This window comes from Megascapheus bottae, chromosome 16 (assembly GCF_031878675.1).
Source record: "Megascapheus bottae isolate mThoBot1 chromosome 16, mThoBot2.hap1, whole genome shotgun sequence".
NCBI lineage: Eukaryota > Metazoa > Chordata > Mammalia > Rodentia > Geomyidae > Megascapheus > Megascapheus bottae.
In genome coordinates this window covers 26,126,395-26,147,048 of record NC_143524.1, presented here as the reverse complement: position 1 = coordinate 26,147,048, position 20,654 = coordinate 26,126,395, and the positions used below count along the sequence as shown (strand labels likewise).

The 20,654-nt window shown below is 40.0% G+C and overlaps 1 protein-coding gene across 1 annotated transcript in view; it reads right to left on the bottom strand.

Moving 5' to 3' along the window:
* The window catches only part of Lgr4 (leucine rich repeat containing G protein-coupled receptor 4), a 99,933-nt gene extending 79,864 nt beyond the window's left edge, over positions 1 to 20,069 (bottom strand). Inside the window, exon 1 of the mRNA XM_090347978.1 lies at positions 19,510 to 20,069. Coding sequence (XP_090204104.1) covers positions 19,510 to 19,694 — 185 coding nt within the window. The 5' untranslated portion in view covers positions 19,695 to 20,069. The remainder of the gene's footprint in view (positions 1 to 19,509) is intronic.
* Between the last annotated feature and the right edge of the window lie 585 nt (positions 20,070 to 20,654).

Here is a 20,654-nt window from a genome sequence, read left to right as displayed (position 1 = left end):
ACAAATGTGTAGCAAAATAACTCTGTTTTCAAAATGCTTTTTTTTTTAAAGTGTTACCATTAAATACAGGAACACCTGATTCAATGTAGCAATTCAAATATGCCCCAAATTTGATAAAAACCATCACCAAACTAAAATCAATTACAATCAATTATCTCGATCTAGTTATTCAGCTAAAAAGAGTTTGACCAGAACAAACTGGCTTTGCCACACATTTGTATTTTTTTTTCAAAAAATACACTAATTTCATAAGAGTTTGAATTATATTTTAAAGCTACAAAAATACCACTGCATTTGAAAGATTTACTGTATCCCATTATCCTTTCAGAAGGACAAAAATACTATAAGAAATGGGTATGCGTTTATTTACTTACTTATTTTTCTTGGTTCTGAATTTGCCCTCAGAGCCTATCATTTGCCTAGCTTGCTTGCTTTGTTGGCATTCTACCACTTCAGGCATGCCTCTAACTCAGCATTTAGCAGGCCATTTGGAGAATCTTGCAGACTTTCTAGACTGGCAGACCTTTAGACAGTAATTCCTCTGATCTCAGCTCTGTGAGTAGCTAGGATTAAAGGTTTGAGTCACATCTACCAGAAGAAGTGAAGTCTAAATCAACCATTGTATCTAATCTCCTGAAATCAAGGATTCTAGTCTTTTGCCTTTCACCTCACTAGATTAAACACAAAAACAAAATGTTTGCTTCTTTTCTGACTTTGTTCCACTCAAATAAGGGAAGGGCTCACCAAACTGATTGTGTATATCTAACATAAACCAACAAAGATGCAACAAAAACTCCAACCACGTCTAGTCTTACTACCATCATCCAAGAGAAGGTAAGACCATCTAGTTATTAGCCAGCTGTAAAATAACTCATGCTTATTTGCATATAAGACGTCCTGAGGGCACCACTGAGTTTCAGAAGGATTATTATGAACTTATTTAAATTCAAAATCCTACAACTTAATGAATCAATTAAAATCACCATGCAATGTTGAAAATGATGGTGTTTATTTTTTTTTTTGAAGTTTTTTTTTTTTTTTTTTTTTTTGCCAGTCCTGGTTTTGAGCTCAGGGCCTGAGCACTGTCCTTGGACTTTCTCAAGGCTTGAGCTCTACCACTTGAGCCTCAGCACCACTTCTGGCTTTTTTTTTTTTTGCTATGTATGTGGTACCGAGGAATCAAACCCGGGTCTTCATGCATGCTAGGCAAGCACTTTAACCACTAGGCCAAACTCCCGGCCCCTGATGGTGTTTATGAAGGAAACTGCTTAACTCAAGATACTACTAAAGAAACGAAGCAATAAACATCTGCAGAAGAGAGAGAGAGAGAGAGAGAGAGAGAGAGAGAGAGAGAGAGACAGACAGACAGACAGACAGACAGACAGAGACAGAGAGAGACAGAGACAGAGAGACAGAGACAGAGAGAGACAGAGAGACAGACAGAGAAAGAGAACAAAAATGCAGTAATCTCCAGGAGAGATACAGCAATCCCTCCACTTACCCACAATTTTGCTTTCTTAGCCTTAATTATGCATGTGCAATCAAAAAATCTTAATGGAAAAATTCCAGAAGTAACCAGGTCTTAAATTTTAAGTTGGGTGCCATTCTGTGTGGTAGAGTGAAATCTCACATTACTCTGTCCATGTCACCCAGGATGGAAATCACTTCATCCAGAAGATCACAAACCACCAGAAGTCACTCGGAAGCCAGCAGCGTTATCAGATGAGCGTCTGAGTCATCACAGGTGTTCAAGAAACCCTTATTTTACTGAATAAGGGCTACGGAGCATGGGAAGAATAAATGCTAGCAATTCAGGCATGCCAAAGAAAAGCCAGGATGTGCTTCCTTGAAGTGGAAAGCAGAACGTTCTTGACCTTGAGTCAAGAACAAATCATATGCTGAGGATGCTCACGTCCATGGTAAGAATGAATCTTCTATCTGCCAGACGGTAAAGACGTAAAATGCTAGTTTTGTTGTTTGCACATCCAAGCACAAAAACTAAGGCATTGAGTACAAGGGTTTTTTTGTTGGTTTGTTTTTTGGTTTTTGTTTGTTTTGTTTTTTTAGATGGAAAAAGCACTGAATGTCTGAATATACCACGTTCAACCATAGGGTCTTTAGAACTTATCCTCCTGTATGGGATGGCAACAGGATCATAGGAGGGCTTTAACTTTTTTATGTGGCATTTCCTAACCAATCTTTAAATATTAGAATGATTGATTATAAATGCTCTGTCACCCTCATCTTTCTTGCTTTAAGATTCCAAAAAATCTTGGATTTCCCTCATAAAAGATACCATTCAAGGTATAAAAGTAAACCAAGTCTCCTGACATTTCTTATGTTAGCAAGATGAGGTGGAATTTCAGAAGACTGTACGTTGTATACACGAAAATGGAAATAAAAAATCTACGTAAAACATCTCCCTCAAAACATGCTTATTTAGGCCTGATCAATCTAATATTCTATTCTCAGAATTGCATGCAACTATTTTTATTGTCATTCCTAATCCTCCTTAACAGAAATGGAGCCAGTTATTGTGAAGAAATGGGAAGGGTTTAACTTTGAAAACCAGTGTTCAGGGCCTTGGGGCCAAAACTCTAAAATTGCATTGTCAAAAAATAAATAAACAAAAAAAGTGATAGGTAAAACACCTCATAGAGACACCTGCATAGGAGACAAACAAAACTGGGTAGAATTAAATACTGCATTTCTTCGTGCAGAGCGCTTTCTTTGTCCCTTGCTGAAAAAATATACAATTCTATAAACACCCACTTGGAAAATCAAAATTTCTCATAATGTTGCTTCTGTAAGATTTTTTTTTTAAGAAAAGAAAAAGAGAACCCTTAAGTTTGGGGTAATTCTATTCCATTCCATCTCTCTATCTCTTGCTTTGGGGTTCTATATGGAATGAACTATATTTTAAAACTAAATAAACCAAAATACCTCTTTGCTAACATTGTATCTAACTCTCTGAATTTCATTCAACAAATCTGACCCTCCAGTTCACAGATTAAAAAAGAAAATCCAGAGGCATGGCAATGTGTTGATCTACTCTGTACTATCTAACTAGAGCTACATGTGATTATTCTACAAAACCATTCCCGACAAATCCAAAGGTTTTAGCATTCAACACTAAGAAGTAGTTCTAAGAAGCAAAACTAAGGGTTTCAAAGTCTAGTTTTTATGTTCAACATTTTCATTTAAAATAAGGAAATTTAGATTTTAAGAGAGATTATTGTACAGAGAGCTGTGTAGTACAATTTAGTCATGAGCAGTAACTTCAGGCAAATTCTATACTCCTGCTCCTCTAATGAAGAACCCCCACTAGTCACCACTTAAGAACTGAGGTCCAAGTCACTGTGCCCAAGGTATAAATTATGGTCCAAAGACAGCTCCAGGCACTGCGGAGCTTGGAATTGCTTACTGAGCAACCATGTTGTTCCAAACAAACTAAATGTTTAAGAGGCTAAAGGGCAGTGGCAGCAATTATTAAAAGGAAATTTCTCACTAGGCCAGAAAGGAATAATTAAGTCTTTGCATGCTAAATCACATCACTGGGGTTAACAATGAAGTAATCAAGTGTAAATGGTGACAAAACCCATCTATAGGAACTCATGAAAGGAAATTAAGGTTGTGGGCAATCTAAATTATTGTTGCTTAAATACCACAAAAAATTAGTCCCTAAAACTTTATTCATCTATCCTCTCTTTATACAAATGTGTGTGCTTTTTGTGGGAGGCCAGAAATTGGTTAATCTAGCAATTAAAGCAAATATATTGAATCATCAGAACTAAAACATTTGGCTACTAATTCACAGGCGGAGTACTCAGTAATGAAACAGCTCTATAACAAGAGGTATGTGAGTGTTCCATTCAAAAATATGAAACACATTTAAATTATAAATCCAATGCATACTTTAGATACTGTATTCTGTTTCAAAAAACAGAAGAGAATTCATACACACCAGGGAATGTCCACAGTTGGTAAAGAGTTAAGCTAGGAAAAAGATGGAGACTACTCATATAACCTTCCAATAATTCCTCAATCGCAAATTAAATTTAGTTATGCTCTCAGGGAGGAAATAATATTGACATTATTTAAAAGTTTTAAAAAAAATGGTTCAGACTGAAACTGGGTGCCGGTGGCTTACACCTATAATCCTAGGAGGAGCTAAGATCTGTGGAGAGCAGTTCAAAGTCACCCATGCAGGAAAGTCTGTAAGACATATCTCTTATTAATCACCAAAAAGTCAGAAGAGGGGCTGTGGTTCAAATGGTAGAGCCACCCAGCTTTAAACAAAACAGCTCAGCTCCAGGACAATGCTAAAGCCCAGAGTTCAAGAGGACCAGAATCGGCACAGAAGGAAAGGAAGAAAGAAAGGAAGGAAGGAAGGAAGGAAGGAAGGAAGGAAGGAAGGAAGGAAGGAAGGAAACAAGAAAAATTCAGACTGAGACTTTGACTCTACAGTCACACAAGGTTGTAGGTCTTTCTTCAAACACTCAGTTTCCCTGTTATATTTAAGAGACATAGTCAACACGAAGACTTCTCTGGAATCTAAAGTGATCATGTTTGTTATTGTTCTCATTACCTGACATAACTTAAAACTGAACAGAAAAAAAAAGTGTTTATAAAATCTTTCAATTAAAAAAAACTCAATAGAAGTTCAAACATACAGTGATTTCCTTTTCACAGTGGTAGCATCTTGTATAACCACTGAGTTGTTCACCTTGGTACAGATATTTACTAAACAAGAGGCCTTCAACTAGAGGCCGAATGAACTATTTTCTACTGACTTTTAACAAAATACACTGAGAAGGGAGAGAAGATTTAAATCAACAAAATTTGGTGTTACAATTTATGTAATTAGATTTAGCAAATAAGAAATAATAATACTGTCTCCACACTTGTACATATAAAAATATGCCCTAGGAACAAACAGACTACATGTTTTTTCTCCATGGAATGACTAAGCCACTGTGGCTGATAGCACACAGGGGAGTTTCAGGTCCACTGCAGAAGATAAATCGTAAGATCCTTTCCTAATCTACACTCTAAGAAGACAGGAGTGCACTTTAGGCACAAGACCAAACAGACCTAAGCTCTCCAAAACAAACTCTCCATCTATAAGATGAATAGTGCCTACCAAGACAGGCAACATACATGAACACCTACTCATAGGAAGAGCACTGAAGCAAACAGTTGTACAACTCTCTCTACTAAATAACTGCTTTTAAACCCCCAACACCCTCTGCATAAAACCTCACTTCTTACTTATGCTAATAGTTTTCTCCTTCCACCATACAGTTTCTCCATCTCAAGAATAAGGAGAATAACAGCATGTACATGAAAAGACTATTAGGAAAATTAATAGATACCACATGTAAAGGATTCACTTAATGCCTAGCACTGAATAGCATTATTAGTAACATCTAGGTTAATAACAAGATGATGGTGATTTTTCTGAAAGGCAAGATAAACAATAAGGAAATTCATGAAAATGAGAAAACCCCAAGTGAAAGGAAAAAAGCAAAAGCTTCCAGAAGATCAACCTTCCCAATCACCAAGTCAGTGACTGTCCTGAATGGAGCCGGCTATTGAAATTGTGGCCACAGACTCAGTCATGAATACCTCTGCTGCTGAAGGGGAAAAAATGTGCGCAGATCCAAATAGGGACTCATGAAGTCTGTAAAATATTAACAGCTTAATAAACATCAGCTCACACTATCAACAAACACAGTGTTCAAGTCAACTAAAGAGTACCAACTAAATTAATAGCAAGTTGACTAAATGAAATGCCTTAGGGGGAAAAAGGCTCCTGAGTGATTCACTTTTATGCTGACTTCCCTATAAAAACATCTTCAACAGGAGAGGCAGGAAATACCAGTGAGTGAAAAGAGGCAGCTATATGGAAACCATCAAACTGCACACTTGGCTTTTTAATCTTCAAGGTTTTGCTTTAAAGGAGCACATTCAGAAAATAGCTCAAGAAATAGAAAAGCAAACCCACAAAGAGATCTGATCCTCACACAGCACAAAAATGAATTGCAAAAAAGAAGGGGGGAAAAGATACAAACTAAAAACATATGACTGATAAGCTCTTGACAGAATAAAGCACTATTCGATAATGTGAAGGCTTTTCATTGGTTGTGGTTCAGTTAACAAGTCTTATAAGTTATTTAGTTTTAATCTCCTGTTTTTCCTTCAAATTTTTTTAAATATTTTTATTGTAATTAATAAAAGGGTTACATGATATTTGCCAGATAGAAGGTGCATTAATTCACATACATTGATACCCTTTCACATGTCTTGGTACCCATTACCCTCCCCCCACACCCCCACCCCTATCTTGGTTTTCTCCCCTTCCCTATCAAATTTCAAATAACCAAATACAAATAAATTCAATATATCAGATAACAAAGTGAGATACTGTAACAATATGAGATACCCAAGGGACAGCAAAGGAGATGAGAGATAATATAGTACATTAAGGACAACAGTCATTCGTTATATGGCTTTTGTTTCAATATCCTAGAGGTCCTTTTCCTTCAAATTTTTAATTAGTACAGATTGGTTATAAAAATAATGGGTTTGATGTAATTTTCATACATGCATTAAACATACTTTAATCATATATACCTCTAATTCCTTTACATACACACACATACACATACACACATACACACACACACACACACACACACACACACACACACACGTGTGAAGGGCCTTAAATAATTATTAACCAAAACCAGAACTAGAAGGTAAAGGGGGAAGCAAGGAGATTAATCTACAAAAAAAAAAAAAAGCAAAGCTCCATAAATAAAGACAACTTCATTTTACACATAGCACACAGATTTGTTAATATTAATTCCTGTAAATCAAGAGGGGGCCTCCCATATAACACATATATGTAGATGTGTGGATACTTTGAAGTTTATTTTTAGTTCTGATTTTTCTTTTCCTGTAATATCCAAACATTTTTGTTTATACCTTCTTTTTATTTTCTGGTCAACTGTCAAACATGTAAACAAACCATATAAAGGGATGAAGAAACCTAAAACTACAGAGTACTTAAACTTCCAGACAAATTACCACCCACTAACTGTGGGATGTTCGAGCAAATTACTTAATCCTGTCAAATCTCAGTTTTCTCAGCTATAAAATGGGAACATGCCACAGATACAGAATAGTTATTATGGAAATTATAGTCAGCACATGGGAGGCAAGCTTCAGACACAAAGTAGATTCAGCTATTCCTCAACAAATCCCTGTGTTTTGAATCCAATTTTCTAGACATACATATACACCCTAATAATTCAAAAGATTTTTCACTGTATACAAAATGTGTCACATGACATCACAGTAGAAACTAAATGGTATCACTGTAACAACTGGGAATCAAAAAGGAAGCTAATAATTCTACTCTTCCAAAAGTGCAGGCATTGCAACAATATCAATTTTAATAGGTTCTGTTAATACTAGATGTGCTGTTAACAATATATTGAGTCTGCAGGTAATTGGTGATAATAAACTTCACTGCAGTTCTAAGACATTAAAATTGAGACCAACCCTTTCTTATAAACTTATACTTAACCACATGACTCAATATCCAGGCACTGGTACAAGCAAAATAAAAATCTTGTTCTTATATAAAAACTATGTGAATATTTACAATGGCTTTATTTGGAATTGCTCTAAACCAAAAGAAAGATAATGTTCACAAAGTAGGTAATGCACAATATATCCACACAATGAAAGTGGATATTAACTGTTGACATATGTAACACTATGGCAGAATCTCAGATGCAATGAAGTACATAAAAAGGCCAACCACAAAAGATGACATTCTGTTCCATTCCATTTACATAGGGCTTCTGGTAAAGGCAAATCTATGCAAAATGTGAGGCTCAGTTCAGTGGTTGTATGAAGCTGGGGGTGGTCAGATGAGTGAACAATCAAAGTACAGAAAGAAATACAGATAATAAAAATATTCTAAATTTTGACAATGATGTTGGTGGTCTCCTTTGACTGTACATATATCTAAGACCAGAGAACTGTACACTAAAAATTAGGATGAACTTTAAGAAGTAGAGAAATTTTTGAATTGTGCCCATGAATTCATAGTTAGGAGTCAAGTAAAGGAAAATGGGACATCCCACGTTTCATCATTTATATAAAAATAAGGAAAAAGATTTTTAAAGAAGGGAGGACTTCAAGAGGTTTCACCTGTAATGGACCATAAAATAAAAATAAAAAGAAAAAGAAATTTAGCTGGCCAAGAGTCAACAAATTTCTTCTTTTGGCAGTACTGGAATTTGAATTCAAAGCCTTAGACTTGTTAGATGGGTACTAAACCACCTGAGCCATACCTCCAACCCAGAATCCAAAATTTAAAGAAAAATATTATCATCAAGATCTACTTGTATGTGAAAGTATAAAAGGCAATAATTCCTTTAATTACTTTACTTTAGCTACAAAGGGAGGGATCTCATTGTTACATAAAGGCAATACATTTCTATTAGCATGTTATTACACCAAAAACCATTAGAATGGGCTTGAATATTAATGCATATAATATATATTTGTATATTAAATATTTAAATAAATGGTTCTATCTGGGATTAAATCAATAAGAGATGACTTTCCTTAAAAAGTCATGAATCTACTCTCCCCACCCCAACCCTCTTTCTCTCTTGTATGACACCACCAGTTGGGGTGATGCCATGAGGAAATTCTTTAACACAGAATAAGACTTGAAAAAGACAGAAAGTAACTTACCCCTCTTTACCATGTTCTTGCTCATCTCCAGTGATACCTGCTACAAAGCTCCACACTATAGATTGATGGCACAATGCAAAGCCTTTAATTCTAGTAGAAGCCCCGTACTATGCAAAAGACAGCTGGAAAGGCCAACAGCAGTGTTAGGCTAGCTTGAGCATGATGAATTGATCTCTTGCTGTAGACTGACAAGAAGATAAACATAAAGGCAGACAAGTCCTTGAGGCATGTTCTTCTGGGAATCAAGCATCTGCATTCCCCATATACACTGCATACCAGATCTGGAAGATCAGCACCTGAATGCCCGCACATGAATACATAAACACAAGCACACACACATTCACCCATGTGTACATACTTGCGCGTACATGTGCTCCTCGATGTGCATGAGTGCACGTGTGCACACACATATACATGCACACATGTAAATTCCCTTTGAAGAAACGTGATTAAGTAGGAAACGTCAACCTAGAAAGCAGACGACATAAAACGGAAGACAAACCGACTTTGGAAACTGACTCATCCAAACCAGAATTTCCTTTCCTGAGAAAGTAAAAGGACTTTGGAAAGCAGACTGATACCAGCAGCAAAGCATATGGTTGGTGCACAAATCTGCCAGCCTACCATGAAGTATGAAGCCTTTTGCTGCCTGGCCTCACAGCCCAGACTCTGTTTGTAAAGGATAGGAATGAAATATTCCATATGTTTTCTTTGTCAGTGACATGGCTATTGAAAGCAAGGCCAGAGTAGTATCCCTGCTGAGGGACTGGGCTATGCTATTCATGCGAAACCAGGCAGATGTCAAGATGGTAATGGGAAAAACATCTCAAACATTTTTTTTCTTTTAAGAGAGATGCAAGGTACACAATACACAAGTGTATTTGAATCATTCAGCCAATTGACATAGGTTGAAGGCACTACTGCCACTGTGAGCTGCTGCTTTACAAGTCATTTTCAAATCAGGTCTGAAACAAAATCCACACACCCCCACCCCAAATGGTCTTCGTTTTTTCCAAATTTATGACATACACAAGGCTCACCCCAACACCAAATAAAAAGTAAGAATGTCAAAACATTTTAGAAATATGACAGATTTTAAAGAAAGGATACAGGTGATAAAAAATAACTTTTTAAGAAATTGTTTTTATCCATAGAACATGAGCATTAGTACACAATGTAAATAAACATAGATGGACTCAGAAACTAGTAAAATACTACTTTCAAAATACTTAGGAGAAAAGTTCTCATAATCTGAATCACTGTAGAAAAAAAAGTGACATGAAGAAATGTAAATGTGTCTACACTGTCAATCTTGGGGACATCTTACCTATCTCCAAGTTGGAAAGAAGGAAAGCATTCCTAAGGGGAATCAGAATCAACAAAGTTAGTTAGCACTGTTTAACAGAAGTCTGGCTGTACTGAGCAAGGTTACAGGCTGATTGCTCTGAGAACTATTGTGTCACCTAGTAGGACAATATCTTGTCACTTGCCCAACCTTCTCAGGAAAGCACAGCCATGAAGCATTGCCAGTAGGAAGCTGAGTGGTACTAACTGAAAGGTGGTATCTTTCTAAAACCATATGCAGTATTGTTCATCTAGCGTAATCATGATGGATTTCTAAATGAAACACCTCCCGGTTGAATGGTCTTTTATCATTATTAATAGCTGATAAGGACTCAAACAGAGGTTCACCCTGACATACCTTCAAAGAGCCACTATTTGGATTCAATATCAGAAATTCTTAGATATTCCTTAAACAAATGACAACAGACTCAGCCCTGACTGTGTCAAGAGGCTGGTCAGAACAAAGTTCCTAGGATGATCTCGGATGTCCCTGTTTTTTCAGGAGGAACACCTGAAACTTGGAGTGGCTAAGTGACCTGCCTAAGCTCTAGAACACCTTCCTGAGTTTAAGGAGTCCCGATTCTTTGTGCCACATGTGTAGTAATAATAATAATAATAATGTTTTAAAATCTGATCAAAAATGTATCTATAAGACCAAGAAGTAAATAATGGCATTAAAAATAACAGCCGGGGGGGCTGGGAGTTTGGCCTAGTGGTTGAGTGCTTGCCTAGCATGCACGAAGAGCCTGGTTTGATTTCTCGGTACCACATGCATAGAAAAAAAAAGCTGGAAGTGGTGCTGAGGCTCAAGTAGTAGAGCTTTAGCCTTGAGAAAATCCAAGGACAGGGCTCAGGCCCTGAGCTCAAGCCCAAGATTGGCAAAAAAAATAAAATAAAAATAAAAAAATAGCCGAGAGTTTGGCCTAGTGGTAAGAGTGCTTGCCTAGCATGCATGAAGAGCCCGGTTTGATTCTTTGGTACTATATGTACAGATAAAAAGCTGAAAATGGTGCAGTAGCTCACATGGTGTAGCTCTAGCCTGGAGGAAGTCCAAGGACAGTGTTCAGGCCCTGACTTCCAAGTCCTGGGACCCTCAAAAAACAACAAACAAACAAAATAATAATAAAATCATCGTTTGAAAATAACCTTACAGAACTGAAGGCCAAAAAGAATATTTTTTCTCTGTAAGAAAATAGAAAGATTCAAAGGATCTGAACTAACAGAAATAGTAGAAAGAGGAGGGAAACTAGAATTATGCTAAACTGCTAAATATGGGTTAGTTAAGCTCATGATTCAAACATGATTCAAAAATATTTTGTTATGGGTTTTTTTTTGCCAGTTTTCATGGCCAAACTCCTGGCCCCAATTCGAAAATACTTTAAATATGAAATTCTTCTAATAAGTCTTCCTTAGGAATGGAAAGGAAATTAAATGACAGATCTGTGAAGATTTCAATTTACACACAGTAAGAGCAATTAAATAAAACCCAAAATGACAATTATAGCATTTAGAAAACACAAACAACGGATTAATTTTGTACCTAAAACAGAAAGCTGAAAAGCATACAGATGGTTTGTATTTGTATTTGTATTATCCTTAAGTAGTGTACAAAGGGATTTCAAATAAACACATCCTAGAAGCAGTCTTTAAGTATGCTCAGAAACCTGAAGGAGCATTATTTGTTCAGAGAGCCCTACTAATGAATAAACACTAACAGACTTGAGGATCTAGTTAGTCCAGAGACAAAGCTTTCTCATTCTCTGGAAATTTCTCCTGTAAGAAGGCTCTCAGCTTTTGCATACAGTGGCAGTCTAGATTGGACATCACATAGGTCTTCAGTCTCCTAAAAGCATTTTGTGGCCCATACCCTTCATGCATGATATAGTTTCTACAAGGGCTTTCCACACAGAAAGCATATCCCTTAGGCACATGGGGGAAAACCCAGAAGTTAATCAACGTCATAGGGTAATCACTAGGGTTTCAGAGAATGCCAGCTTAGAAACACACCTTCCATTCTACACCTTTAAAACCAGAATCATGAAGACCACAGGAATGTTCCAATTTATTTCCCTTCACATGGAAAACAGCTCTCATCAAGCTCTTTAGGGAGTCTGGATGTCAACATGTCCACCAAATTACTCCACTGAGGATGGCTAGAGATCCACAAGGGAACCCAAAACCAAACCTAAAGGGAGTGGAGAGACCTGAAGCAGTACCAGGCACATTCCTCAGCTAGACCTAGAACATCTCCAAGGTAAAGGAGTCAACTCCCTGTCAAATTCATGTCACTGTGATGAGAAGGAAAACTTTCTCAATTTTAATGTTAAAAATACAAAGAGAATGGGGGAAATATAACCTGAGATTTTCTGGGCTAGTGAGTTCAATAATCTGATTCAAATTCAAAAACATGTATTTCTATTCTCCCAATGTTCAATTTTATTTTTTAAACTCAATTTTTTAATAATGCAACATTCTCCTGCTATAAAAAAAAATAACACAGTTCACAGGAGGCTAAAGCAGGCCATCATGAAGTTTAAGCCATCTGAAGCTACATAGCAAGATTTTGTCAAAAGAAACAAAGTGAGAAAGAAAAGAAGGAAAGAACAGGAAAGAAGTTGGATTCAGATGGCTGATATCTATCATTTTAGCTACTCAGAAGGTTAAAATATGAGACCATCATTTAAAGATAGTCAGAGCAGGAAAAGAACATAAAATTTGTATCTCCAATTAATCAGCAAATGGAAATGGAGATAGAGTTCAAATGACAGCACCAGCCTTGAGTGTAAAAGTCAAGTAAAAGTGTGAGGTCTTGAGTTCAAGTCCCAGTACCAACAAGAAAGGAGGAGGAGGAGGAGGAAGGAGAGGAGGAAGAGGAGGAGGAAAAGAAATGAATAGAAAAGACAACTAGCATAAGGGCTTGTAAGACTTTCACCTATCTTCACTTCAAGCACTTAAGCACATGCTAAATATGAAGGACAACAAGTCAGTAAATGCCTTGTAGTCTATTAAAGAAACCCTTTCCTCATGTGTTTTCTCACTAGCAGACAAGAGTCTAGGCTGGGATCTAAACACATACCCAGCTGCCTCCCAAAATATCTATAGTTTACATTTCCTTGCAAGGACATTCTTATGTTCTATGGGACAACATGTTACCCACAAGAGCATGCTTCAATGTTTTCCCTTAAGACTTTCCAGGACAGAAAGTTACGAAAAATTTTTTAAAAACTAGATTGCTCATTTCTTGGATTTAGACAATTAACAAGGATATTCCCCAAACTTTAGCCACTTACATCTAAATAATAGATTATGCCAAATACTGACATGGGGAAGGACTTTTTTTTTAATGATTAAAATATGTCAGGGTACAAAAGCAATCTTAGAGACTAAATATAAGCAACCCAAACACTTGGGAGTTTTAAGTGGCTGGATATGGCATCAGAATACTTTAGACACTAGATACTTCATCTAGCTAAAAACAGCCCAGCTATATTCAAAGTTTAATAACAAATATTTATCTATGTGTGGGTGAATGTAGAGTATGATACTATTCATATACACTATGTTATTTTCAAAGTGCTCTGGGGACTATATTGTTAAACACTTCACAAATTGGAGAAGTCATTGAGTTGATGTCAACTATAACTTCATGATCTATCACCATAGTAAGACTGATTTCAGAACTCAATTTTTAAACTTTCCCAGTTTTAAACAATACAACTGACAGTTGGCATATACTTTGACTACTAGATGCTCAAAAAGCACAAAAGAAAGTCAAGAAAGCAGATGGATTAGACATTGTGTAAGTGTACTAATTTGCTAGGTGCCTTAAATGTTCCTTCCTCACTGACAAGACTTAAAATTAGAGCATTTTAAAAATTGTTCAATGAAGCTCTAAACATGCATGCACACACATGCGCACTTACACACATCCATAGAAAACTTTGACTTTGCTAAAAAATTGGCTACAAGTCATTTAAAGATCAGGCTAGATGACATATTTCTCAACCAAAAAATCTTGAGGTTTACTTTTTTTTGGGGGGGGTAGGAGGAGTGGGTCATGGGGCTTGAACTCAGCCTGGGCATCGTCCCTGAGCTCTTCAGATCAATGCTACTGCCCTACCCTTGAGCCAAGCACCATTTCACCTCTTTTCTAAAGGTTAATTGGTCCTTTTGTGCCCAGGCTTTGAACCTTGATCCTAAGATCTCAGCCTCCTGAGTAGCTAGGATTACAGGTGTGAGCCACTATGCTCCACTTTTTTACAAATGGAAAGAATACAGCTGTCATGAGACTGCCCCATTGCGGGGGGTGGTACTTGACTGGAATCCCATCACTCAGGTAGAAGAGGTAGGAGGATGGGGAGTCAGAAGCTGGCCAGTGTTGGCTACATAGGGAGAACTTGCCTTGAAAAAATAAAAAACAAAAACAAGCAAACAAATGTACTCTACATTGAATTTGTTACATTTCTTTAAGCACATTTGGCAGAGTTGAACTTTTAATGCAAGTATGCAACAGTCACTGTGCTTTAATGGATATTTATATATATATATATATATATATATATATTTTTTTTTTTTTTTTTTGCCAGTCCTGGGCTTGAGCTCAGGGCCTGAGCACTGTCCTTGGACTTTCTCAAGGCTAGAGCTCTACCACTTGAGCCTCAGTACCACTTCCGGCTTTTTTCTATGTATGTGGTACCAAGGATTCGAACCAGGGTCTTCATGCATGCTAGGCAAGCACTTTAACCACTAGGCCAAACTCCCGGCCAGATATTTATATTTTTATATGCACAAAAAATAAGAACAGTCTATTTTAGCGAATCACTAAATAACTTTTATAATTTAACATGCTATTCTGCAAAGATTCACAGAAATGCACAATGAAGAGACATTAGTAATCATCTAGTTAAATGTGTGTTGCTTACAAGAAAAATGTGCATAATAGAAAAGGAACAACCAAGGAGAAGACAAATTATAATCCAAACTTACAAGCCATCAATACTTTCTCCTATTTAAAGATGACTAAAATAAGAACCTGAGTGACAGAATGACAGAGACAGAGTCCAAGAAAATGCCCAAACTTGCCTGGATCCACCTACTAATACATCTTTGATCTTTCCTCAGAGATTAAGTTGTCACACGTTACCTTACAATTCTAATGTGAAGAGCCAAGTGCTCAAACATTAAATACCTGTGATACTGTGACAGTCACAGCACCTAGTTCAATGGGAAATTATAAAATATCATTGGCTACTACAAGCCTAAAGGAACACAGAACAAATGGATTACTGGTTCAAATCCTAAATATTGCAGTATATGCAGGACATTCTTGCTTTTTGAGACAAGAGTTCCCCATTCAATGGAACATTCTGGCAGAACTGGACAGCTGGCCGAGAATATAGTTCTCCATGCATGAGAATGCTTGACTGGCATGCACAAGACCCTCAAGCCCTGGGCTCACTGTAAAATATATAAATGAAAAGAAATAAATAAAAACAAATTAAATAGAAAACTCTGGTCAGTGAGAGCAGCTGTCTTAGTTTTACAGTTGAGGAAGCTAAAGCCCTGAAGGGAGAGGCATGTGGCTTACTCTAAATGTTACCCCTGTGAATTATTGACAGATCTGGAACCCAGCTCCCCATACTTTTTCTGGGGAAATGCTCTTTCCTCTCAGGTATAAAAAGAAAAGAAAAAAAAAAAAGACATTGGGGAGGAATTTGAAATGGTGCTTGCAAAAGAAGAAAAGAGCAACGAATTATTTAAAAACATTTCAAAGCCCTTCAGGTACGATTAATTCCATAGGAAAAGCTTGATAACCTGCTCCTGTACAGGATACAAACAGTGAAGGTTTGAGCTATTATGACTAATTATGTGGAAGCGAGGACATTGAGTAACTTTTTGTACGGTATCCAAATTACTGAAACAGAAGGATTTTATTTTCCAAGTGTTAAGCCATACCCACAGGAAACAAGTAAGGCTTTTCTACCCTAGCAATGTGCTTCAGCTACTCATGCATTCTGCAACAAGTCTCCATGGCAAATTTCCTAACACACACTTCTAAACACAAAGAAGAGCTCCTCTAAGTGAGTGGTAATCAATAGGCTTCTGTGACTTCAACTAAAAGAATATTCTGGGCTGGGAATGTGGCTTAGTGGTAGAGTGCTTGCCTAGCATACATGAAGCCCTGGGTTCAATTCCAGTGCCACATATACAGAAAGAGCCAGAAGTGGCACTGTAGCTCAAGTGGTAGAGCACTGGCGGTGAGCAAAAGCTCAGGGAAAATGTCCCAGGTTATTAGCATCTTTTCATGAGCAGATTCGATCATTAGTGTCACTTTGTCATTCTAAACACTGTATAAAGATTACAAAAGCAAAGAATTTCTACAAGCATGAAGTACCCTCAGAGATAATCTAGGCAATCCAATTGCTTTATTTTTCAGAAAATGAAACTCTCACACACCAAATAAAAAGTAGAATGACTTGCCCAAGGCCCCTCAATTACTCAATGGTGAGGAAAAGATTGGGATTGAGGCTCTGACCTACCACTTTTTTCCCATATATTTTTATTGCAATTAATAGAAAAGGTTACATTATATTCACCAGATAGAAGGTGCATTACTTCACAAACATTGATACCCTTTCTCATGTCTTAGTCTCCATTTCCCACCCCCATCCCCGCCCCTCATCTTGTTTTCCTCCCTTTCCTATCCAATTTCAAATAACCAAATACGCATATAAACAATAAATAAGATAACCAGGTGAAATACTGTAACAATATGAGATAACCAAGGACAGCAAAAGAGATGAGAGATATCATAGTACATTAAGGACAACAATCACTCATTATATGGCTTTTGTTTCTATGTCCTGGAGGTCCTTTCATTTAGTATCATATTATATGGCCTTATGTATCTATGACCTACCACTTTTTTAAGAAGCCATAGAAATGGCCTCTGTAATCTTAAAATTATGTGCTGGGTACAGCATAGGATAAAAAAAAAATCATGTGCTCCATGACAAAAGGACAGATATTATGCAGTCCCTTACCCAACATGTGACTTCATTACTTTCTCCCCTCAGTATTGAAAGGCAAGTGACGAAGACTGACCTTATTACCACTCACCTGGGGATAACCTTGTAGTGTCTGGATATGGCACACTTGAAAATTCTAATTTTATTCAGATCACTTCCCTGAACCTGCCTCTGTGTGAATTATGACAAGAAGTGACGTAACCCTTATAGGTCCAGCAATTATGCAGGACCTGGGCCTGGTCCCCAGACTTAGATAATAGTCTTGAAAATAGTTTTGACTGACAAGTGCCAACACTGGAAGAAGCAAGTCTCTTACTTTAGGAGTCTTTTCAAAAGATGGACAAAAAGCTAAATGCTGAGAATATTGTATTTGACAATCTCTTGAGATTGACAATCTGTCCTAAAAACTCCCACGTAGAATATGCACAGACACAAGTATACACACACACACACAGATGGTGAAAAGCAGTATCATTGGTGAAAGCACTATTACTGACGAACAGGAATTTTCTTTCTGAGGCTAAGCATTTCAGTGCCTCCAGGGAGGTCTGTCTTCAGGATGCCTGTTGCTCTCCATAGAGGGGCATGGTCTCCCATGAAAATGTGACATTTCTTCCTGCTTTTAGGTACTAATGTAAAACAGGCCTTTTTTCCTTACAGGACAACTCTACTCATTTAACTTTGAGGAATCTGCTGAAGAAGGTCTTTACAACCGGCCTAAATAGTAGAACCATGATTCTCTATTATATAGATAACCTCCTCCGAGATTCAAGTAAAGCCTGAATTCCTTAAAAAAAAAAAAAAAAAAAAGTTTCTAAAGGATTTAGGAAAAAGGAAAATTACCCTACTTCTATCCAGGCCTTCTTTTCCTCAATCTTCCCCCACTCCTTCCTGCATTGTACCTTTGTGAATAGTATGCTCTGCACTGTAAAGTTGGCTTCTTTTGGTGAAAAGTTAAATATCTGAAGGAAAATGACCTCAAATGCATGACTTCCGCACAAAATGTGGGGTTGGGGGGGTGGGGGAAGATGGCCCTAGGTAGAATAATAAAATAAAACACGTTCCAGAACAACAACAGGTCTCAACGTTCATTAACCCCAATCTGAGATCAGTCTGCCACCATCCATCTGGAGATAACAGCCAAGCGTCCCACCTGCCTACAAGGAGTTTCCGCACGGGTCTGCTACTCCTCTTAAAACTAAGAGGTCTCTTTCCGTAGCATTAGGTAAAAGGAAACTCCCTTTATCCAAGGAGGCCTCCCCAGACCCCCTTCCTCATTCAAACAACTCTTTCGCCATTCCTGATTGAATCATCCCCCCAGCCCCACAGCACAAGGAGGAAGAAGGAGGGCGCCCAGCATTCCGGGCACTCCATTTACACTATTCTTTCTTTATAGATGCCAACACCTCCTCCAATAACTATTTTCAGATGGCAGGGGGGGTGGGGGGGAGGCGAGGGAATGTTTAAACCTCTCAGGTCTCTGAGAAGAACCGTGTGACAGACTTTCCCCCACCTCAGTCAACCCAAAGGAAGTGTTCTGCTGGTTCAGGTATGGCACATAACAGCTGCCCACCTGGCTGAGAGCGCCGGGCACAGGCGTTGCAAAGCTTCCTGTTCCAATACTCCTTACACCCGGCCCAGCACTCAAAGGAGTATTTTCACCAAGAGAAGCCAGCAATCCCACCCCACCAGCCCCTCTCCCCACCCCCACACCCCTTCCTTCCTTTCCCCCTCTGGTTTTTCTGTGGCTCCACAACCCTGGACTTATGGAAGCGATTCCACAGAGGTTCTGGATCAAGGTTCCAGGCTGCATGGCCAGGTGGAGGCCAAGACTGAAAGGCGGGTGTCCCAGGGCTACAGGTGGTTTCTTCTCCCCCTCTCCTTTTCCCCTCCCTCAGTCCCCCCCCCCCGGCTCCCCAGCCTAGGACGACCCCGAGGGGGTTCTAGGTGCTCCCAGCGATCCAAGTTCTCCTCGCCCAGGGGGACAAAGTTTTCCCCAGTAACCCTCCCCCCCTCCCCCCGGAGGACCTGCGGGAGAAGGCAGGTCGTGTGGACGGGTTCGCCTGGAGGCTAAGGGACACGCGGCTCCAGATCCCTCTCTCCCCTGACACACACGATTGCGCCCCCCCCCCAAAAAAAAAGTCTGAGGAAGAGGAAGCACCTGGCGGGACAGGGAAAGTTTGGGAGAGGGTGTCAATCACCCCTCGACACAGCTGATCCCCGTATCCCGACCCCAGATCACCAGGGTAGGGGTGTGTGTATGTGTGTGTTGGGAAGGGGGGGAACCACTGTCTCCGTCGCCCACCCCCCTACCCCCACCCCCCTGCCCCCACCCCAGCCCAGTCCTCCCGGTACTCACAGCGCTTGGGTGAAGGCGCTGAGCCCCTCGGGCACGGCCGTCAAGCCCTTCCCGGAGCAATCCACCCGACGGTCGCCGTCGCAGCTGCAGGGCGCAGCGCAGTGAGGCGGCGCGGCGCCGCTGGGCCCGGCCGAGCCGAGCAGCCCCAAGGCAAAGAAGCAGAGCGGCCCCAGAGGGCCCGGCATTGCTGCGGCCGCCTTCCCGCGCCGGCCTCTCCCCACCGCGGCAGCAACTGTGTCTCCGGATCGGCCGCAACCCCCACCCCCGGCCTGGGGCAGCCGGCCTGCGGGCCGCCCGGGCGGGGGCTTTCTCCGCGCGTAGACGCTGGGTGGAAGGGGCTGGAGCTGCTCCCGTCAACAGTCCGCCGCCGCCGCAGCCGGGAGAGCGCAGGGACGCGGCGCTCCGGAGTTTCGCCCTTCCCGCTGCTCCATGGAAGCGCAGAAGGCAAGCACCCGTTCCTCCCCGAGGCTCAGGACAACCAGCCCGGCCCCGCGCAGCAGCCCGGGCCGCGTTCTGCCATCGCACCCTGCTTCCCTCTGCCCCCACGGCCTGCCTGTAAACCACAGTCGTTCTTCAAGGTTGCGGTGTGTAGCCTTCAGCCATGCCGGCCGGTCGGCCCAGCACCACCACTACCACCACCACCACCCCCCTCGTCCGGGTCTCACACAAACACCCAGACTGGCTCGCTCGCTCCCCGCCGCGGCGCGAGCTCTTCCCGTCCTTTTTCCCTTCTAGGGTTGCACGCTCCGGTTTCCCAAGCCCCCCAGCCGCTGCGTTATGCAAATCACTTAGGTATATGCAAAAACGAACCCTTCTCCCGTTGTGCCATTGGCCCGGGGAGGTCTCGAGCTCATTATTATGCAGGCAGCCGGGCCGCCATTGGTCAAGAGTAAGACCATGGGGGCGTAGTTCACCAGCCTGAGTGACAAAGTGGTGGTGGTTGGCTGGTGGTGATGGTGGTGGAGGTGGAGGTGGAGGTGGTTAGTGGTTCCAACCAAATCCCTGACTTGGCTCTATCTGCAGGGCAAGTAGGAGGATCGGAAGGCCAGGACACTGGTTTTTAACACCCCTCCCTCCCCAACCCCGTCTTTTCCCTGCCCTCCTGCAGAAATTGGATGATCTGAAAAAGCAAAAACAGCCTCTTA